The sequence below is a fragment of the Egretta garzetta genome, unplaced genomic scaffold, assembly GCF_000687185.1.
Source record: "Egretta garzetta isolate BGI_Z169 unplaced genomic scaffold, ASM68718v1 scaffold526, whole genome shotgun sequence".
In the NCBI taxonomy this organism is placed as follows: domain Eukaryota; kingdom Metazoa; phylum Chordata; class Aves; order Pelecaniformes; family Ardeidae; genus Egretta; species Egretta garzetta.
In genome coordinates, this window is record NW_009259967.1 from 223,210 (window position 1) to 243,233 (window position 20,024).

Genomic DNA, 20,024 nt, shown 5'->3' on the forward strand with positions numbered 1-20,024 from the left:
GCTGAAATGATTGTTTTTCTTCAGTAGTTCTATTAATTAGTAAAAACAAATTCTGTTCGTTAATAAAAACAAATTTCTTAATTTCTTTTGGTTAAAGGACCTTACAGGAAGAAGAGTCAGGGTTCCAGGAGGACATCATAACCTGCAAGGAACCTGTTTTTGACACCTGGAAACAGGCAGAAAGGTACTGCATGGTCCCCTCACTTACTTCAGGTATTTGGCACATGTTCTTTATAAGTTTTATTGCTCCGAGGAGTTCGCTAGAAGACTCATCACTGCCACACAGTCCTTCAGGTCTTTAAGCCTCACGAACCAGTGGCCTGAAGGGCTGTATATGGCTTCCCCTCCTATCTTCAGCCATGATAGCTTGGGACTGCTACCGCAAGGACTATTCTCTAGTCTAGAATGTTGCTCTCACCCTGCAATAACCAACAATCTATGAACCTAACCCCTCTGAAAAAGTGACCTTCATACAGGCTCACATCAACATCCAGGAAGGATAACCCTGCTGTGAACTACCATACCAAAGTGACATCATATGTCATATCCCATGATTAAAAGGAAACTTAATAATCATAAACTCAATCATTATAAATAATGCGCCCTAGTGGAGATAAAGTTACACTAAAATATATTAACTTATAATAAGGTAATTACATACTCTTCTTTTCTGATGTGCTCATAAAAATTGCAAGAATCCCTTTTGGTTTACTTATGTGCAAATTTCATTTATTTCCCTTACATCTTACACCATCTCTCTATGTACACGCAATTTAGCAAAATACATTACCTGTTCTGAAAATCTGCTACCATGTCTCTTCGTTCAGAAATCTTTGAAGAACCATCCAATCTCATGTAGGTATGTTTCCTATAAACCATGTATTCCTGCAAAGAACACACACCAGAAAAATATAGTTGCTCTTGAAACAGTTCAATCTTGATTCTTCCAGAAAAAAAACCAATAAAAGCAGAATTGCTACTTAAAAAAATAAAATCCTTGATATCATCAACAAATATGCTATAAGCAATCTTATGTAAGAAATACTTTATAATAGAAATTCATAAACTAAAGCTACTCAGTCATATGTCAGTTTTTGCATTTCATGTAAGAGAAATGACAATGTCAGTTCAGAGTTGGGGATGCATATGCTGCACTGCACACAATGTTATGGTACATGCCTTTTTCTATAAACAAATATCACTAAAATAGGAATTTTGTTTTCACAAAGTCTAAATTTTTACTAAATCCTGAGCTTTTACTGTGTAAGCGAAACTTTCCTAACAAACCAACTGTACCCGCTCCCTGTTGATTTTAAACCATTTGACTAGTGGTTTTAAAAACTCAGTACTGTACACTAACGTCTGTCCAGGCTTCATCTCACTAGTAAAGAGCCTGTGAATCTCACTGCATAAAAGAACACTTTGAACGTTACATTGGTGTGTCAGCCCACAGCTCATGCCAAGCTGCAGAACTGAAACCATTGCCTGGGACACAAATCAAATGGCATCAACCAGGAATGCTGTATGCAAAGGCTTTTTCCAATGACGGAATTTTTTCATGCTTTAAGGTACTTAGCATTTTCTGATATCTGTGCAACTATCAATAAAATCTGAATTACATAGAAAGCTCTTCAGGCTATATAGATATCCATAAGAATTTCTCTGGAAAGATACCCTCTGACATTTGAACAATGTGATCCTTGGCTGATGAGACGCAACTCCTACTGGTTACATTTGTTAGATTTAACCCTACTGGTGCATGTGCCTTTTTGAGATGCTGTGACTGTAAATGAAGACAGAAAGGAAACAGATGGTGCTTTAGCAGCAAAAACTATTGGATTCATCTTGCTCCAAGCTGCAGTGTTCAACAGATACAGAACTGATGTGCTGTGAGAAGACATGGCAGTGCTTGCACTCTAATGAACCTTCTGACAGTACCATGCTCAATTCTCCCTTTCACCTATTCTTCAGGGCTTCTGCTCCTTTTTTGTTCTTCTTCACTACTGCAGAAGAGGTGAAAAGAGCTGCCGTACTATAAGAAGCCTAGGAAAAAGACTGCTATGGTGGAAAGAAGCTTCAATGTATGACAGACGAAAGAGAAAAATAGGTAAATAAAATTAATGCAGAAATGGCCAAAAAGTCACGCTTGGCCTAGCTCTACAAAACAGCTTATGGCCAATATGATTTCTGGAGTACAACAATAGAATTTTAAAGCAGAGAACAGCTACTTCACTACACAAACACTCAAGCCCTTATTTACTCTTAATTTATTCCATTTATATGGAATAGTCTTCAGCTGAAGCTAAATCAAACAAACATAGTTTTATAATTTCGCAAACAATGTGTTTTGTGCTCTCTGCCCTGTGCAGATTAGGTTAGTATGATACCATAGCAGTTATACTGACACAGTCAAAATACTGTTAAAAGAAGTAAGACATCTCATGTTCTTTCATATTCAAGTAGGCAGAGGGGATGTATTTTGATAGGTCAGGAAAAAAAGTAGCTACTGCTACTCAACTTTTGCCAGGATTTTCTTATAAACTGAGTCCTCACTTGATTTTTAGCTTGCTTAAGTCCAGCTTCTGTTACATGGGTGGGAAGAAGTGAAAACAGAGGACTTAGCAGGTGGCTTATTTGGGTAATAAAACCCAACAAGTAAATTTGAACATTTAGGAGGCAGAATAACAACATGGTGTGCGCCCAAGCCTTTAAAATGGAATGCTAATAGAAAAGACACAAGCAGTGAACACTCAGCTTTATGAGCTTCATGGCGTAACGCAGGGTGTCAACAAACCTGCGCCATGTCCAATGTTTGCCAAAAAGAGAGGCATAGGAAGCAATGCTGGGCAAAGAGCCAAAATACAGAATTGCAACCATGCAAGTTCTGTTTTTCCTCACAGAAGCAAAAACAAAATTCAGCTTGTGATTTCTTATTGAACTACTAACTGCTGACCTTGAAATGCACTCCTGCTCATATAGGACTCATGATTTAGGCAGCTATTCATTCAGGCTTCTCATTTTTTCTCTTCACTTTACTGTAGTGAAGACCATATCCCATGTCAAACACTGCTGAGGAAGCCCGTGTACACCTAGGACTAATGGCTGAAGGATCACAGGATCTTGATGTTTTAGCAGTACTGAAATTATACTGCCAAATGCAAATATTTTCCCACTTACAACGTATTCACAGTCAGAAAACTTTATCAGGATTGTCTTTTTGAAACTAACGTATATCAAGTTTATGGTTTTCTTACTCAGAATTAGATGGTCATAAAAGTTATTACTACTAATCCTTCACTGATAAGGGACAGAGGCATTGTGAGACAAGACACTCCTTTTTTCAGATCCAGATGAAAACTCAAACTTTGTTGTCTTCAACAGAAGCCCAGAGATATAAGAGTACTTCTTTCTAAGCATTATAAATATGACCAACAGGAAACCAAATTAATAGTTCTCCTACTAATGACTCTTCAGACTAGCTCTTTGGTTGCACGGCTGCTGATCAAATACAGATTTTTTTTTTCCCCCCATCTAAAGCAGACTGACTGTATTTAAAAACAAGTAATGACTTAAGAATTTCTTTCTATCCTATATGCCAGAGAACAACTTATCATTAATGTCTCCCAAACTTCCGCACAGGAGTAAGATGATAGAGGGAAACAGTAAAAGTCTGAAATTACAAGCAGCGTAAACAATGTAAAATCAATCACTATTCTCCCTTGTCTTTCCAATAAAAGGACATACGGGCATCAAATGAGAACAGAAGGATGCAGTTCAAAACCAGCAAAAGAGGGTAATTATGCCATGCAACCCCTTGCCACAGGGCAGTGCAAATGACAAAAATTTACAGACTCAAGATACAACTAAACAATTTGATGTTGGAAGAATCAATTTAGGATTACCGAATACACAGAAGGCATATCTGGCTCAGAAAGCCCTTGAGCTGCAAACTGCTGGACACTGAGAGACTAATTGTGAAGTATCACTGTTCTTGTACATTTGCCCCATACCATCTGCTGTTGTATACTGGTGGAAGCATGACACTAGGCTGGACCTTAGGTTTAACTTTGTATAGCAGCTCTTATATTAATGCATTTACTGGGTATCCTTCAGTATAATAATTTTGTGTCAGGTTTGCTGCATCCAAATTATAGTATTTTCTCCAAAACATTGTTGCTAAGCTAAATCTGCATCTTCAGAATTTGTCTTCTGTAGGCTATAGCTCTCCTACCTCCAGTAAGTCAATCATCCGCGTCATCTGGGAGTAGATGAGAACTCTGTGTCCTTGAGATTTCAGCCGTGTCAACAGAAGATCAAGAGCATGAAGTTTTCCACTGTCAGTGATCAGACTCTCTTTGTCTAAAAAGAAATGGAAGAAAAGCAGGTAACTAATAAAGCCAAAACAGCTACGTGCAACAAGTTAACTTCTAAGTTTTCCCAGAACTTCACTGCATTATAATCCCTGAAGTAACGAGCTGTGATGGAAGAAACTACAACATCCCTTCTGGCTGACGCTTAACAATCACATTGCTAACAATAACTTGTTTGCTGGAATGGGTGTGTATGAATATATCCACTTGGCAAAATCTCATCACAGATTGATCTCCTCACAAGTATGGACTCAATTGTTTTTAGGACAGCAATTTCCCTCATCTAAGGATTCATCCTGACCAGATCAACAACCACAACATCCCGCTTCACACATTAAAATGCTCTCCTTCGGATATTTGCTGCTACCCGCTGCTGAGCTTTAGACTTGCCCACCACAGATGTAGTTTCAAGATCAAACCCCTCACCAACATGAAAAGCAGAGAACATTGTAAAGTAACAGCCCCTTTGCAGCACTGCCTTAACTTTTCTTTTTCTTCCTTGCCCTCCCCTTTTTGGGGTGGTTTTCCTTTTGTTTAAGAAATGTTTCTAGATGGCAATCTTTTAAGTCACTTCAGATTTTATACTTCATGTCCTCTCTGTTCAGCATTGCTCATTAAGTATTTTTCAGGAAGGAGATCTTCCTGTTTGTACATTCTGTACATAAACTTCAGTAAACAGTACGTTACTGTTGAAAGAGGATGAGGAGAAATTTTCTTCCAAAAAAATTATCTGTTGGAAAGGCCACTGATGATTCTTTATTCTTTAGGATGTCTGAATTTAGGTTTACAGCCAAAACGGAAAGTTGACAACTGCAGATGGTGCAGGCTAGTACAGAACCCAAATATTTTCGACATGTCTGGCAGGTACCATTCTCTAATGTCTAGCAGGTAACATTTCTCCATGTTTCCCCTGAATTCAGAATGAATCAACTGATGGACTGAAGAAAATCCAGCTTTCTCTAAGGCAGTTAACTGTCTTGCACAACATTCCAATTAAAAAAAAAAAAAAGGTATATACAAAAATTAATTCATTCATCTGAGCACCATGCATTTTAATATAGCTAAAACCAAGTTCATACTAGTGGAACAGAAGCATACAGATCACATAACAATGCTCCTAAAAAGATCTTATGAGCGTGGCAGGCAACATGGTCCATGAGTGCCCAAGTGCAGTGATGTGGCACAGAGGGCTAAGCTTGAATCAGGGGTTTGCAATCAAGGGTTTGCTGAGAAAAGCAGAAATATAGTTGTTGTTCTATACTAATTCAAAAGATCATTTTGAAATGACATGCCTAGGTTTAGTCTGCCTTTCAGAAAGGTTGTAGAAACCAGAAAGCGTTCAGAGAAAATCTCCAAGATTTCAGTGTGTTAAAGATCTTTTCCTGCAGTAAGTGATCTCAGAAACTTGATCCATTTCAGTTTTTCAAAGAGCAATTGGCACTACTCGAGGTTCTTCTTTTGGACAAAGGTTTTTATTAACAGAAGAGAACTTTATACTAGCAGAGAAAGGCACAGTATCCAGTGACTTGTTAAAATTGTAAAAACAGGGCACGCTTCCCTCTTATCCTTCCAATAGCAAGGAAAAACTGGTCAGCAACACTTTTATCCAGAAACATGGTGGATTCTTCATCACTTCAGTATTTCAATCAAGATCTCTTTCAAAAATACTCTTTAGGTTAAGTATAAATAATGGACTTGATGCTGGAATTAGTGGGATCTACATCAGAAGATGCAGCCAACAGTCCTGCTTTCTGCAATTCAAAAAAATTGCAAGTTGTCAATAGCGCTTAGAATTATTAGCTGTTATATTTGCACTATAAGCCAATGCTGTGAACGCTCCTTTGCTAAGTTTAGAGCCATGCTACTGAAATTCACTACCTAAGAACGCAAGAAAAGAAAGCTCTGCTCTTTCTTGCTTGTCTGCCTATCTAGACACTCACTGTTCTTCTCCAGTTTGCTCTCCCTTTTGATGGTGATCTTGTTGCTTTGCCAGGAGCAAGTGCCACATCACTGCTTGAATCGTTAGCAACTACCTTAGGGAATCTGTCAACTAGAGAGCCAAGCCAAGGTGATACTGTAAGGAAAACTCAAGACCACAGCTCAGGCTGGCATTTGTTCTAAGTGCAACATAACGTACAGTGATGCTCTTATCTCTATTACCTGGTCTTAATTGCATACAAATAGTTAATAGTTTACTGCATTCTTCTAAGCAAAACCAAACTTTGAACTTGGGCAGTTAAGATGGAAATGACTTATGGTTATTTGGTTTTAAAATATATCTAAGTCAAAAACTCTGCACAGTAGTAATGTTTACTCTTTATACTAAATGTTATTCTTTCCTTTAAATCCATAAAGCTGTGACATTCTGCTTTTATTCTAATTGGTCCACTTGCTATTTCAGAACAAATGAAATTGAGTGAAGCAACATGAAGAGTCTAGATATACACGACAAACTCATACGATTATTAACCAAAAGCCATCTGACTGGAAGGAAGCTGAGAGAACAAATGGTCTGTTCAAAAGTCAATCTTGACTGACTCAGATTAACATATTAGCAAGTTTCCAAAAGTAAAATGCTACTGTTTTTCTCACACAGGCATGAATAGGTAGAATTAAGTTTTGGTAACTGGAAATGATGCACGTCACTTGCTGCTGGCTCCTTAGGTCTCCATTGTGTAAGTTACTATTTTTAAGTAGCAATAAAATACAAATTACAAGTAAAGAACTTACTTGCAGATGATCTTACAGTCTGAAAAGTTAGCAACTTGTTAACAGTTAATAATTTGTCCAGTATCTCATCATCAGAGCAGACTGCACTGCTGAGAAAGTTGAGGTTTTTTTAGGAAAGAAAAACAGAACTAACAAAAAAAGATTTATCATCTCTGGAAAAAAAAAACCCATTTTACTTTAACCTGGCATCTTTAAGCGTACTATCTTGATACCACTATGTTTTCCAAGATCAAATATTTTCGCATGCTTGAAGTCTGCCACCTAGTGCTTCTGAGGACAAATTCTGTAAAGTGGGAACAGAAAACTTACTACTTTATTCATGTCATCTTCAAAAACATCACAATTATTCAAAAGAGGAAAAAAAAAAAAGCATCTTCCACCTCTAGTTTCTCTCACTTCTACTTCTCATTCCTTTTTACCTATGGGGGAACAAAATGGTGGTTTGCTGCTTTTTAAAATGGAATTTCCAAAATTTGCAATTCTACATTTTCCATTTTGAATGATCGGTGAAAATTTCCAATGACAATGTCTTTGGATTATTTTTTTTTTCTTCTTCTTTTTTTTTTTTTTTTTTTAATAGCAAAGGAACTTTTTTTAAACCAGAAGATAGAAGTCCTGGACTGCACATCAAAGAACTCTCCCTAGGAAGCAATTCAAAAATTCTTCAGCACTGTAAGAAATAAACCAGAAAAGAGAACCAGACCAAAAAGAAAGTAACTGTAAAACCATATTGTATGGCTTTCAGGGATATGGACATAAATTATCTACAAGGGGATACAGTGAGATCTTATGGCCTGGGAAAAATAGTTACAAATGATTATGACTCAAAATAACCCCAGTCAGTAGCTCTGGCTGATGACTGTAGCTGGGCTCACCACTCTCTGGAGAATGAGAAAAAGTGCCTCTGGACATGCAAAAAGCAGAGGAAAGAGAGATAAAGTCTGGGTTCCAGTTGACACCCCTGGTTCCCCTCCCGACAGTCTGCACGGCACAATGGGGTCAGTGAGGAGCTAGCTGGCTCTCACAGTAAACAGCCAGTGAGGCCGGTGCTTTTTATCGATGCTAAAAGGACTCAGACACTTCCTGCCATTTAATCCAGGACCATTTTTCTTTCAAAGAACAGGAAAAGCCTCAAGAGATTCCCACAGTGATCGCAGCTGAGCCTGCTGCCAGGGTACTGGGAACACCGAGTCTGGGAGAGGATAGATCAGGGTTAGGAGAGAGAGGTATCCCCTTTTCTTCTTGTTACCTATTTACTGCAGACCTTCACACCTATCGTTCCATTCGACACTTGCTAGACTTCAGCCCTGTGAATGGCTCCTGCAGCACATCGGGCACTTTCTGCAATGCGCTGTGCCTGCTGCTGCACATATAAACACAGCTGTCCTGTTGTGGTATCTGCTCTCTCCTCTTAGAATAAGGTTAGGTTTGAATGTTACATTACTACATAACTACTTTCCACCTAATTAAAACACAGCTGTATGAAACTACTTTTTTTTTTGAATCCACTTTTAGCTCCACACCTCCTAAATTAAGCCAGCTTTATGTAACACACTCATCCCAACCGCCTTCTCAACCAAATTCTTTGTTGGTGCAAGGTTAGGCAAATTGTTGTCAAAGCACTATTCACTTCCTCCTGTAAGCTTCTTGTTTCCCCCCCATCTTTATTCCTCTACAAATTTTTGCTGATGCCAAAGTCATCAGCTTAAAATGGAAGTCTCTTCAAGAGAATGTGGCCCTCTCTCTAATTCTACATCGGCTACTTTTCTTCATTTCTCTATCCACACCTTCTACCTTAATTTATCCCTTCACTATTTCTCTCTTTTCTGCTACAGCGATTCATTTTCTGTTTCCAAATAATTGGTAAATGATTCAATGAATTCCTCAAGAAACGACAAAAGTCATCAACTGTCACTGAACATTAATCCAGTGCAAGCTCATGAAAAATGGTTTCTCCGTTACATAGGTACAAACGTGCATGTGCTTCAAATGACTCCAAGTACTTAGGAGGTACCTTCTTAAACCCGACTGTAGCAAGCAAAAGGCCATTTTCCTTTTACTGTACTAACTTCCCCTGCCAAACATCCTTGACCCAAAAGGGTCTGGGAATAACTTAGCATCTGGCAGTGTAAGCTGTTTTTCCTCTTGGCTATCTCTCAGATCTCTAGTACTTTCTGCAGAACTCTGTTCAATGCTCAAGACCATCTTCCGACAGCTAGAGTGTGTCCAGCCCATGAAAGTCACTGCAGTATTGTCAAATTCTAGCAAATCTCAGATTACTTTAGTTTAATTCTAGGAAAAAAATAAGCCCATTTACTTTACTGGTACACTAGCACCTTTTTCCCACTTTACCAGAAATATGACTACGTCTTCTTTATTCCAACTGAAACTCAGCAAATCCCTCATGACTTCTTTTCCAGGCCAATTTCCTCTGAACTTGGTTGCAAACCCCATCCTTCTCATGGTAGACTGCTACAAGTAATGTTTATCCTTTCACTAGGAAGACCAACAAAAGATCTCTTAGGTCAATATGAAGGTCTTCCAACACACACTGAGGCAAGGCATGACTGTTACCGTTCCTGCAATCTTCCTATCTCCAACCTCAAAGCAGTATTTGGTTGTAAGAGTAGACTGTGCTTTAGTAAGCAAATCCATCTCTTAACAATCATTTGGAGGGCTGACATGCTAAGAGAGGCTTGTAAGCATTAGAAAAGTTTGTATTAGACATGTTCAGTATCCATTGACAGCTTTACTCCAGACAGAGGACATGAAATCACAGTGTATTTTAAGATATCAGGGTTAACTTTCACTCAGGAGGAAAAACAAACACACAACCACCCCCCCAAAAAGCCCACAAATAAGCGTAATTACCACCGAAGAGCAGATGTCCTTATTTATCTCATCTCTGTTCCATGACAACCTCCAAACCTACCTGGTATCCTGATAAAAGACCAGCCGTTCTGAGGCCTGATCCCTAACAGCCCTCCTGGATACTCTGGGAAGAACTGGGAGCATTGCTTCAGCCAGTCAGCTGCTAGCTCTGGGGCTCCATGGAGTACACACTGCTTTGCTTCAAGACTTCCTCCTTCCTTCAGTGCCCTGCGCTCGTATTCTGCACTTCGGTCATTGCAGTAGAACTCCAGTGGCACGGCTGTTACCTACAAGTAAAATAATAATCAATATTCTTGTTCAGATTTCCCCTTGGCCCCAAATCCCCAGTTCTGGTACCTTCCCACAGGATCAAATTTGAAAAGTCAAATCATTACTGACATGTACAAATGGAAAACAATCTTAGGCTGGGCTTAAAATAAGCAAAGATATAACATCCCCACACACCACAAGAAAAGTCCTATGAACGGTTATTCACAGGCATGGACTACTTGCCTTTTGATAAACAATGCCTTGTGCCAATTGCTACACAACTGATAGCAAAGCTGAGAGAATAATATCCTTGCTGCACCTCTCATTTTGCCTACATTTCTTTAATTTTATTTTTATTTTTGCCTTTCACAAACAAGTATTTACCTAGCAGAGATGAAATTTACATACTGTCCTTAAGAGAAATTCATGTGATAATTTAAAATTAGGAGATACATAAATTAGAAAGGAAAAAAAATGAACAGGAAAACAGTCCCGTTTTGGAACAGCATGTTTCTTGGGCTTGACAGCTGATTTGAACAGAAGCGAGCCACAGGAACAGTGCAAGTGAGCACAGGATGATCTTTTTCTTCTGGCCATTCTATGAATCCCTTGCCCTATTACCTGCTTCAGTACATACAACACAGCTGGACAGACCAGTGTTGCAAACACAGGAACTCTGATTTCATGCCACGCGAGCTATTCTGGAATGGCTCCAGCACTTCAACTCCCCCTGCTCTGCCCCATCCACCCAAATCTGGACAGAGAGCAGAAGACCCATGTTAGCCAAACAGCTGTATGCCCAATGGCTGTAAGGTCCTCGAGTAAAGGGTTCATTCCAGCAGACAAGGCTGTCTTTCATACAATCTACAGCTTTCTCTTACCTCTCCCTTACCAGGTGAAGGGACAACTTCAAGATACTGAACTAGTAAGAAACAAAAACATTAATTAAGCTGTGGTGCATACCAGGACAGCCTACTCTGCGGGGTTTTTTGTTAGATTAAACTTCACCAAGAGTTAAACTACATGATCCAAAGCAAATACAACAATTACCAAGGCTTTCACACAAATATGAACAAACAACAACTAACTACCTAGCGCAAGAGTCTTCCCAATAAAATGCAGATTGCCAACTTCTTCCTATCTTTTCTGAATGTAAGTCCATTCCAGGCCAAGTGTGTCCAAAAGCTATTTATAACCAAGTTCACAAAAGAAAGCTAGTAGAAACTTTCACATACTATCTAGAGACTTAATAATGTGTTGTAAACTCACTTAAAAATGAAACTAAAATTTAATATTAGACAATTAACCTTACAGTATGGGCTCGTAACAGAGAAAAGTTATAAATTTGCAATGCTTTTAGGTTTCTTCACCAATACAGGAAGCAAATATATCATTAGCCTAGAAGTCATTGTTGCTTCTATTTCAGAAGTACAATTAAAAAAAATCATCCATGTAAATTCATGTAAGTTAAACACATTGTCATGAATCCTAACACTGGGCAAAATGACATTACCTATGGGACTATGAAAAACCATGTAACAAAAACAAACACCGAAGAAATCAAACTTGTGAAAGTTTTCATGTTTTAAGAAAGGAGTCAGAGCTGCTTAGGAAGAAACAGTACAGGAATCTGGAGGGTTTGATGGTGAACAGCAAGCAGCGGAGTTTTGGGAGAACTGAGTAGGGGTGGGAATTACTGTGATAATGGGACAACTGAAACATTAAAACAGTAAAAGAAGATCTTTGTATTGCAGATGAAAAGCTTTTAAGTATTTGAAGGGGTTTTAATATTTTGTTCCAGCTTACTCTAGCATGACATAATTAACTGTTACATGTTGAGAATTATTTATATATATAAACATTGTATCATGGAAATGAAAATATTTTAATGGCTTAACTAAATGATAAGCAATAAAATAGTTCAAATATCAACAGTTTCAAATATTGTACTTCAGGATTGTAAGCTGAAGGGAGCAACCCATAACTCAGGACAGACTGCCTGATATTTTAGATGCTGGCTGCTCCTCTCAGAACATTTACCAGCTTACTCAAAGTAAAAGGTATAAAGCAAGATCTTCTGGGTCCACTCCTGTTTTCCCAGGAGCTGCTCTTACAGGAATAAATTCATCTCACAAGCAGGTACTTCTCTTTGCAAGGGCCAAACAATTGTTAAAACAGATTCATGAGAACAATTAGAGTACAAATCAAAATAAAACCAGAAAAAAAGCATACAAAATCTTAGCAATAATGGCAAAGCCATTGTTTTGCAAGATGCCAAGACCTATTTTTAAACCAGACTGGCTTACAGGTCTATACACACAGCCACATGAAACACTGCAAAGTGAAGGAGACTGTGTTAAGACTTTGTACACGTTTCTACTACTTAAAAGATACTGTTAGAGTTGATGCTATCTCATACTGCCATCTGCAGTCAAAGCGTACGACTGACTTTTGTGGGAGAGGGCAAAACCTCTCTATTCAAAACACAAGCAAATCTTGTTGCCTGAATGCTGATGTATACCACAAACGATGGTACAGACCCAGGCTGCTAAAGGGACACTATTAACCACCACATTTCAGTTCATATCTCTACACTGGACAGACTGGAACAAATACTCTTTCAAGCACAGACAGCTTCACAGAATCACAGAATTGCCAGGGTTGGAAGGGACCTCAGGAGATCATCTAGTCCAACCCCTCTGCTAAAGCAGGTTCACCTAGAGCATGTTACACAGGACATAGTCCAGGCGGGCTTTGAATATCTCCAAAGGAGGAGACTCCACAACCCCCCTGGGCAGCCTGTTCCAGTGCTCTGTCACCCTCAAAGCTTGTCATATTTATTTCCAGGACACCTAGGACAGGTGGCCACTACACACGAAACAGAGCAGACTAATTTCTGACACAGAAATATGGCTTATCTACTGAAATCAATATGGAGATTCGTACACTAGGATTTTTAAAAGAAAAACAGAGTCGCGTCATAAAATTATACAAGCTACATTTCAATAACACCTCACCTAAAGGAAGAGCTAGTAGGAGACAATCTTGAGACAAACTCTGTGTGTGCCTCAGTGCAATTTCTACATTAACAAGAACTGATCTTTCCATGTGGCCTGTGTAACACTGACATCTGAGGACGTAAGACTATCTTTACTGACAGCTCCACGCTTTTTAAAATTCATACGCTCTTCTAGGGTAGAGCTCTGCATCTTTTACATGGCCTTACTAGAAAAAACAACACATTTCTGAAACAGATGAAAAAATCTTCCATTCAAGCTTGTTCATGCTCCTCCTCTCTGCTTTTTGTCATGGTGCAGTTTTTAAAGTTTTTTTTTTCCCCCAGGTTTGTTTTTGTGGTTTTACTCATAATAAAAGGTAGGATAGTCCTTAGTACTAAGCCTTCCTATGTCAACACATTATTGTCAAACTGACAATGTAACAGTCATAGTTCAGAAATACATAAAAAAAAAAATAGTGATGGGATTATATGAATGCATTGCCACCTTAAATTCAGTAACTTAGTTAGGGTAATTGTATAATTTCTTCCTGCATTTATCTCCATGCAAAGTTAACCTTTCAGACACTGTGAAATGCCCAAACCCACTTCTCACCACAATACCTCTGACAAACTGGGATCTATTGAAACTAAACCAAACAGTATTACTCTAAACTGAAGTAACCAGCTTCTTAATGAGAATACAAGATCCATCCTCCAAGCTACTTTTTTTTTGTGATTGAGACCCTATCTGTACTCAGGAAAATTGCCTGCATAGAAAGAAAACTACAACACTAACACCCCCCCTCACCAACCCATAGCTGCTACATAAACATATGCTCCTATTTCTGTCGTTCGCTCCATTAACTTCCCAAAATTCATCACAGGTCAAACAACAACAGAAGGCTATCGTTTCTGAGAACATATGTGCTCTTTCTGCTGTTTCAGGTCTTCTACACTCTTGCCAAAAGTTTCTAAGAAGCATAAAATTAAGTCTTTGTATTCCTAGAAACAAAAAGCCATGCCTCCACTTAATCATTTTTATACACCAGCCAAGCCAGAACAAGTAACTTTTATTCACTAGAATAAATGTCAGATACGATCTCTCCTCAGCTTTCCCTTCACCTTCATACATAGCCTTCTAAGCCTCTATCCCCCCTTCCTGATGTAGGGGAAGTATTCAACATAATCTTCATCCATAAAGGGACAAATCAAAGGAATCTGAAGAAGCGGTTTTCACAATCTATTCCCAGAATAAGTGCTTGCTCTTGAACCAGGTAGTATGTTGTGACTGGGAGGTGATATGTGGCTTTGACAAGTTCAGTTGGATTCCTGGCCCATAAAGCTGCAGGCACAGATGAATTCAGCTTGAGCAGCAGCATGAAGGTAATAAGCACAGGGTCCTACTTGCCATCCACCCTTCTCCAGATGTGAATCTTTAATTGCTCATGTGGCCCCATTTCATCAAGTCTACAGCAATAACATCAACAGTGACTAAAGAAAACATCTGGACGGTCTCGTAATAAAAATACGTTTTGTCCAGCTTTGTCAAGATCCAACAACATGGAATACAATAGCCATAGATTTATGAAGGTCTCTTGTGTCAGCCCAGGAAAATTCAGCTAAAGTAACTTCAAGCTTCAGTTAATAGGTGATGGACAATCCCAAGCAGTACCACTTAATATCCAAAAGATTTAGAAAATGCCAACTCGAGTAATCCTTATATATTGCAAAATTTGGCGGTTCCTTTCTGGAGCATAAGCTGAGGCAATGAGAGAAAATGAACATCCTTTTCAGAAAAAGCATTGCTCCTCAGCCCCCTTTTGTCATCACAGTTGATCAAACAATCACCCCATCCTGTTCATATCATACCTACATCTCCCCCTTAGATTACTGGGGAATAATCTACTTGACAATCTCTTCTATAATTTTACAGCTTTTGGTATTAGGAGGGAAAGTGAAATCTATGTATCTCAGAATAACTCCTGTTGGGTGCATCTTACAACTTTCCTTTTCCCTTCAGTACACATTACAGTCACTTCCCCTATGAAAAAAGCCACTATTGAATACAGTAGCAAAAGGATATCCTCACAACAGTTTTACCCAACCAAAAGAAAGTAATAGATCATCCTGTTCCTAAGACACAATTCTAACAAGATTTAAAACACAATAGAAAATACATAATTTACAACTTCACTTGGACTTACCCGTGGACTGGCTATGCACAGGAAGGACGGCAGCTCAGTCACCTGGCAGCACCGTACACATGAGGTAGCTGATCTCCTTCGATGTATAACATGATCTGAATAGCCAGTAACTGCTTTACAGTGGCTGCTGAACACAAGGTTCTGAAAAAGTAAAATTAAGAAATTACTATGTCTATAAAGAAAAACTCCTCTTAAATCTTGCAACCACCCATGAGAAAGACAGACAAAGGACATTCACCAAATATTCCTCCTTGAAAAAGGAAACTCTACACATCTGCTGCAGTGACAATGTACAGGATCTTTGTGCAATTATCAGAACGTTCAGCTCCTGAAATGGTTGAAATCAGAATAGCTCTTATCAATACTTGCCTTTATGCTCAGTTGGAACCAGAAACAAGTTTTTCCTTCTTTGAACCTTTTGACCTTAGCTTTTATAATGAAGGAAGTATAGGAATATTCTAGTAGGCCTGACGTTCAAGCTGTTTTGTAGCTACTCCTGTATGTATTCTGAAGCATGGGTAAAATAAATTTTGGCAAAGAAAAAAAGACACTAAATGAGATGGAACTAGTATTTTGGACTTCTGTCTTTTCCAACTTTTTCTTTCTTTCCCGTGCAAAATGGATCTGAATTTTTTCCTGAAGACTTTCAAGGTGCTAGCATGAACATACCCATGTATAAAACCTGGAATTTGCCATAAGTGTATCAATGTCCTTTTAATACAGAAAAATATATTGACTCAAAAGTGGGGGCACTGAGATGACACTGTAGTTTAAAGAAAGGAGAACTCTTTGAATATGCTCAAGTCTGTGCAGAACAATAACAGAAAACTAGATTTTCTTTGCTTGCATCAGTTGTTATATTTCCTTTTTTATTGTAAATATCTGCATGAAACACTGAAATAAACTGCTTACAGACTACACCATTTTTCCTACTCAGTTTTTATTCTGACCCTTCTATATTCATAGCAACCAATTGTTATATATTGGTATGTATAATTGTTTCCTATAGTATGCAGAGCATTGTTCTGCACACTGTAGGAAACAAGTAACAAAAAGGGAACATTGAGAGGTATACCTCTCACTGCCATAGGATCACAGGATGTGCCCTCCTGTCAATTCTAGCAGTTAACTTAAGTAAAATGTAACCAGAATCTAAAGCTTTGGCATTGTTCTGCCCTAGTTCCTAATGCACCAACGTTAACTGCATGCTTCTTTTATTTTACATAGCCTCCCAATATTCTAAAATCCCAGTGTGTGAAGTTCTAAACAACATCAGGGTACATGACAGAAGTAGACACCTTGTGTATCGTGTCATACACTGGATATACACATTCCTCTGTATGTCAAATAATGCTAGAGAACATCCACAGCAGTAGTCTATTATGGATTCTGCACCCTTTCTATTTGCAGATGTAGGTGCACTGGGCAGGATGCAGATGGCTAGCATATATAATTTCAAACCTGCTGACAAGGGAGAAAAATAGTCTTACTGTACTTACGTGCTAAGACCACCTAAGAAATACAGTCAAACCCAGCATGTAAGCGGGTCTTTCACACTGCTACCAGTGTGACTCGTAGTCTGCAGCTGGCAAAAAGAAAGTTCGTACTCTCCGACTTAACATCTGCTCCTCTACAGAAAAGGTGAGAGCAGAAAGAGCTGACAATCGCCTTTCATTGACACTCAGCAGGGCTAAAAAGCACAGGTCAAAGCTTGGGCCACACTGGATAATGTGATGTGATCCCAAAACCAGGCTCTTACTCAGCTGGCAATTCTTTATCAGTAATGCTAGCTTAAGCAGCCACTGCTTCACATGTTCACTCCTGTCCCCGCAGAGCCCTTCTTGCTGGCCTAGCTGTCTGTACTCATTAAGATGCTGATCGAGATGAAAACAGACCCTCCGCTCCAAGTTAGTTTTGTGATCTGTTTCACCACCTGGTAAAACAGGCCTTGTGCTGAAACAGCAGTGGGCAACGCAAGGCTGGGAGTATGTGGCTGCGGACAGCAGATGCAAAGGCTGGCTTGCTCATCTGAGGACCAAAAACGGCAGCAACAAAGCACAAGCACTGCTGCTGAAAAGGGGGAGTCCCTTCCCATGACACAGATGTGCCACTTCTTGCGCTAGTTTTAACACCCATCACACCCCTCCACAAGAGTATTTAGCTACACATCTAATCAGAGAACAAATTCAACGGACACGAAAATAGAAAGTTTTCTGTGGTCATGCAGGGATGTGACAGTGCAAGCCACATCAGTGGAGGCAGGATTCAGCAGCTGGCAGTAACGAAAAGGGTCAGAGAGGAAGAGTGATTTCTCTCAGCGATGGCAGGCTACTAGACGGACTCAGAACAACTGCTGTAGCTCAAAGCCCCTGTGTTCCCTGCCCCTGGCCCAGACACTGGGGGCACAGCCGATTTCACAATGAGGAATTGGCATTGTGCGCAGTCACAAGAGGTTTCCAGCAAGTCTTACAACAGCAAGCATTGGCATACTGATTGTGGCTTGGTCGTCAGAGGGGTTCGTTAACTGTATTTCCTGGAAAGTGAGAGTACAAGAAATGGATAGAGAGGAAGCTAACAAACTGTAATTCCAAACCTAGCAAGTTACTTAATTCTCTTTGGAAGCCAGTATTGAAGAGCCATCGAGATGGCTTTAGCCCAATTAGAAGTACCCAGGAAGAAACATAAAGGAAAACTTCCAAGAAGGTATCCAAAATAAGAGAAAATCTGTTTTTCAGCACCATGCTTCCCGTGTACAAATTGTGAGCAAGTCACATAAGAAATATCCCACTCTGAATTTTCTGACATACGCAGCCATTAAGTATTCATGAACAGAGCAGACACCAGATATAACAGGGACAGCAGAAACCAGCTTCCCATCAGTCACATACATGGAAAAGACCAGGTAAGATTACAGAGCTGAACACAACCACAGCTCTCAAATGGATCATATACCTTAGGACAACAAAGCCCAGAACTGAAGAGAAGGATTGTTATGAATAAGAATGTACACACCTACTGCAACCATGCAATGCAAAGTAAGTGTTGAAAGAGGCTTTCCTACATTGCAGACAGAGCTGCACATAAATATGGGTGATTTCTACCAGCATCTTACGCTCATTAAGGCGCCTAAGTTTTTTATAGAAAGAAAATTAGGAAAGCAAAGGAGAAAAGGGTTCATCTCAACACAGCAGATTCTGTATTAATTTAAATCAAAGTACACACATTAATACACATGTTCTGGAGGTGCAGAGTAGGGGTAATGAACAGACCCCACACTGCAAGGGATTTCTGTGTTTACAAGAAGCAACTCATACTATCTTTAGACAAATGCTACCTCAATTTCAGAAAGATCTATTAAAAAGAAATGTGTTTTTTTTGTCTTCTGACTTATATTCATAGTTTGTCTCTTGTATCGGAAATGCTGATCTGAGCAGTTAAGAAAAGCCTTTCCAGATTTATACCATTTCCTTTTTCCTCTTTCTGCCCCCTCCTCGCTCCCTACATGCTACTATCTTATGAAGCCTTAGAGGAAGCCTTGGGAAATTTTACATTGAAAGTTTCTCAAATTTGGGCTAAGATTGAAAAAAAGTAAGTTCATTTTCACTCACGATGACGCGTGCTGCTACAAGGGCATGTAAAGGGCAGTTTGTTTTTCAACTCTCCCTTTGGTTTTGAGTTTGGTTTTTTTTTGGTTTTTTTTTTGGTTTTTTTTTTAAGATGTTCTATATGTAAGCTGTGCAAACAAAATTCTGCAAACTTAGCTTATTTTAAAGTGACTTCAGGTGGCAACTTATCTAACATGCAGGTTAGAAAACAGTTCTAAAGAATCTGTCATAACTGTAGGGCTAAACTTCCTTTAGATTTATGGGTGTTATCACAAATGCGCTGTATTACACACACTGATGAACTTTGCTCCTCAGCTTGCTGTTCTCTATGTAAAAAGTACTAGTTACACCAGTCACTAGTTACACACAGTCACAGCACTGGGACCCCCTGAGACACAAGTAACGACTTCCTCAAAGAGCAGAAATTATTTGGAGAAACCAAATTGCATGTTTAATCTTGCCAAGTTGTGGTACAGGTGGGTCTGTAGCCTATGCAAATGCTTTACATTCCGTTGTTAATGTTAAAACCTACATGTGCATATTCCACATCTCATATTTAATATCTATGTTAACTCACCTTCTGTTCTTGAAGAAAATATAACAACTTTCATTTTAATATTTATACACACGAACTCAAAGGCTATGTAAAAATCTAGATTGTCTTTATACGTATTTTAAAATGAATGCTACGTTCTCTAAGTGCGTACAACTTCTGATATCATCTTCTACTCCTTTACTATCAGGCTGCAACATTTATGATGCCACCCAAGTTTTCCTTAACCATGCCAACGAGAGGACAGAGCTACAGTATAGTTTCAGAGATAAGCATTGCACAGTCAGTATACAAACAGCTGAATGTAATCTTAAAAAAATTAACTGAAAACAAATCTGCACAGCATAGACATTTTAGCAAGCTAGATATGGAAACACAGAATATTTAAACACCAGCACAGCCAGAGTTAACTGGCATACACGT

General features: G+C 39.0%; 1 protein-coding gene across 1 annotated transcript in view; it reads right to left on the bottom strand.

Annotated features, from left to right (window-relative positions):
• Positions 1–20,024, bottom strand: part of INO80 (INO80 complex ATPase subunit) — a 61,946-nt gene that overhangs the window by 10,306 nt on the left and 31,616 nt on the right. The window contains 4 exon segments of the mRNA XM_009640217.2: positions 791–885; positions 4,232–4,359; positions 10,033–10,258; positions 15,444–15,584. Of these exon segments, the coding sequence (XP_009638512.2) occupies positions 791–885; positions 4,232–4,359; positions 10,033–10,258; positions 15,444–15,584 (590 nt within the window).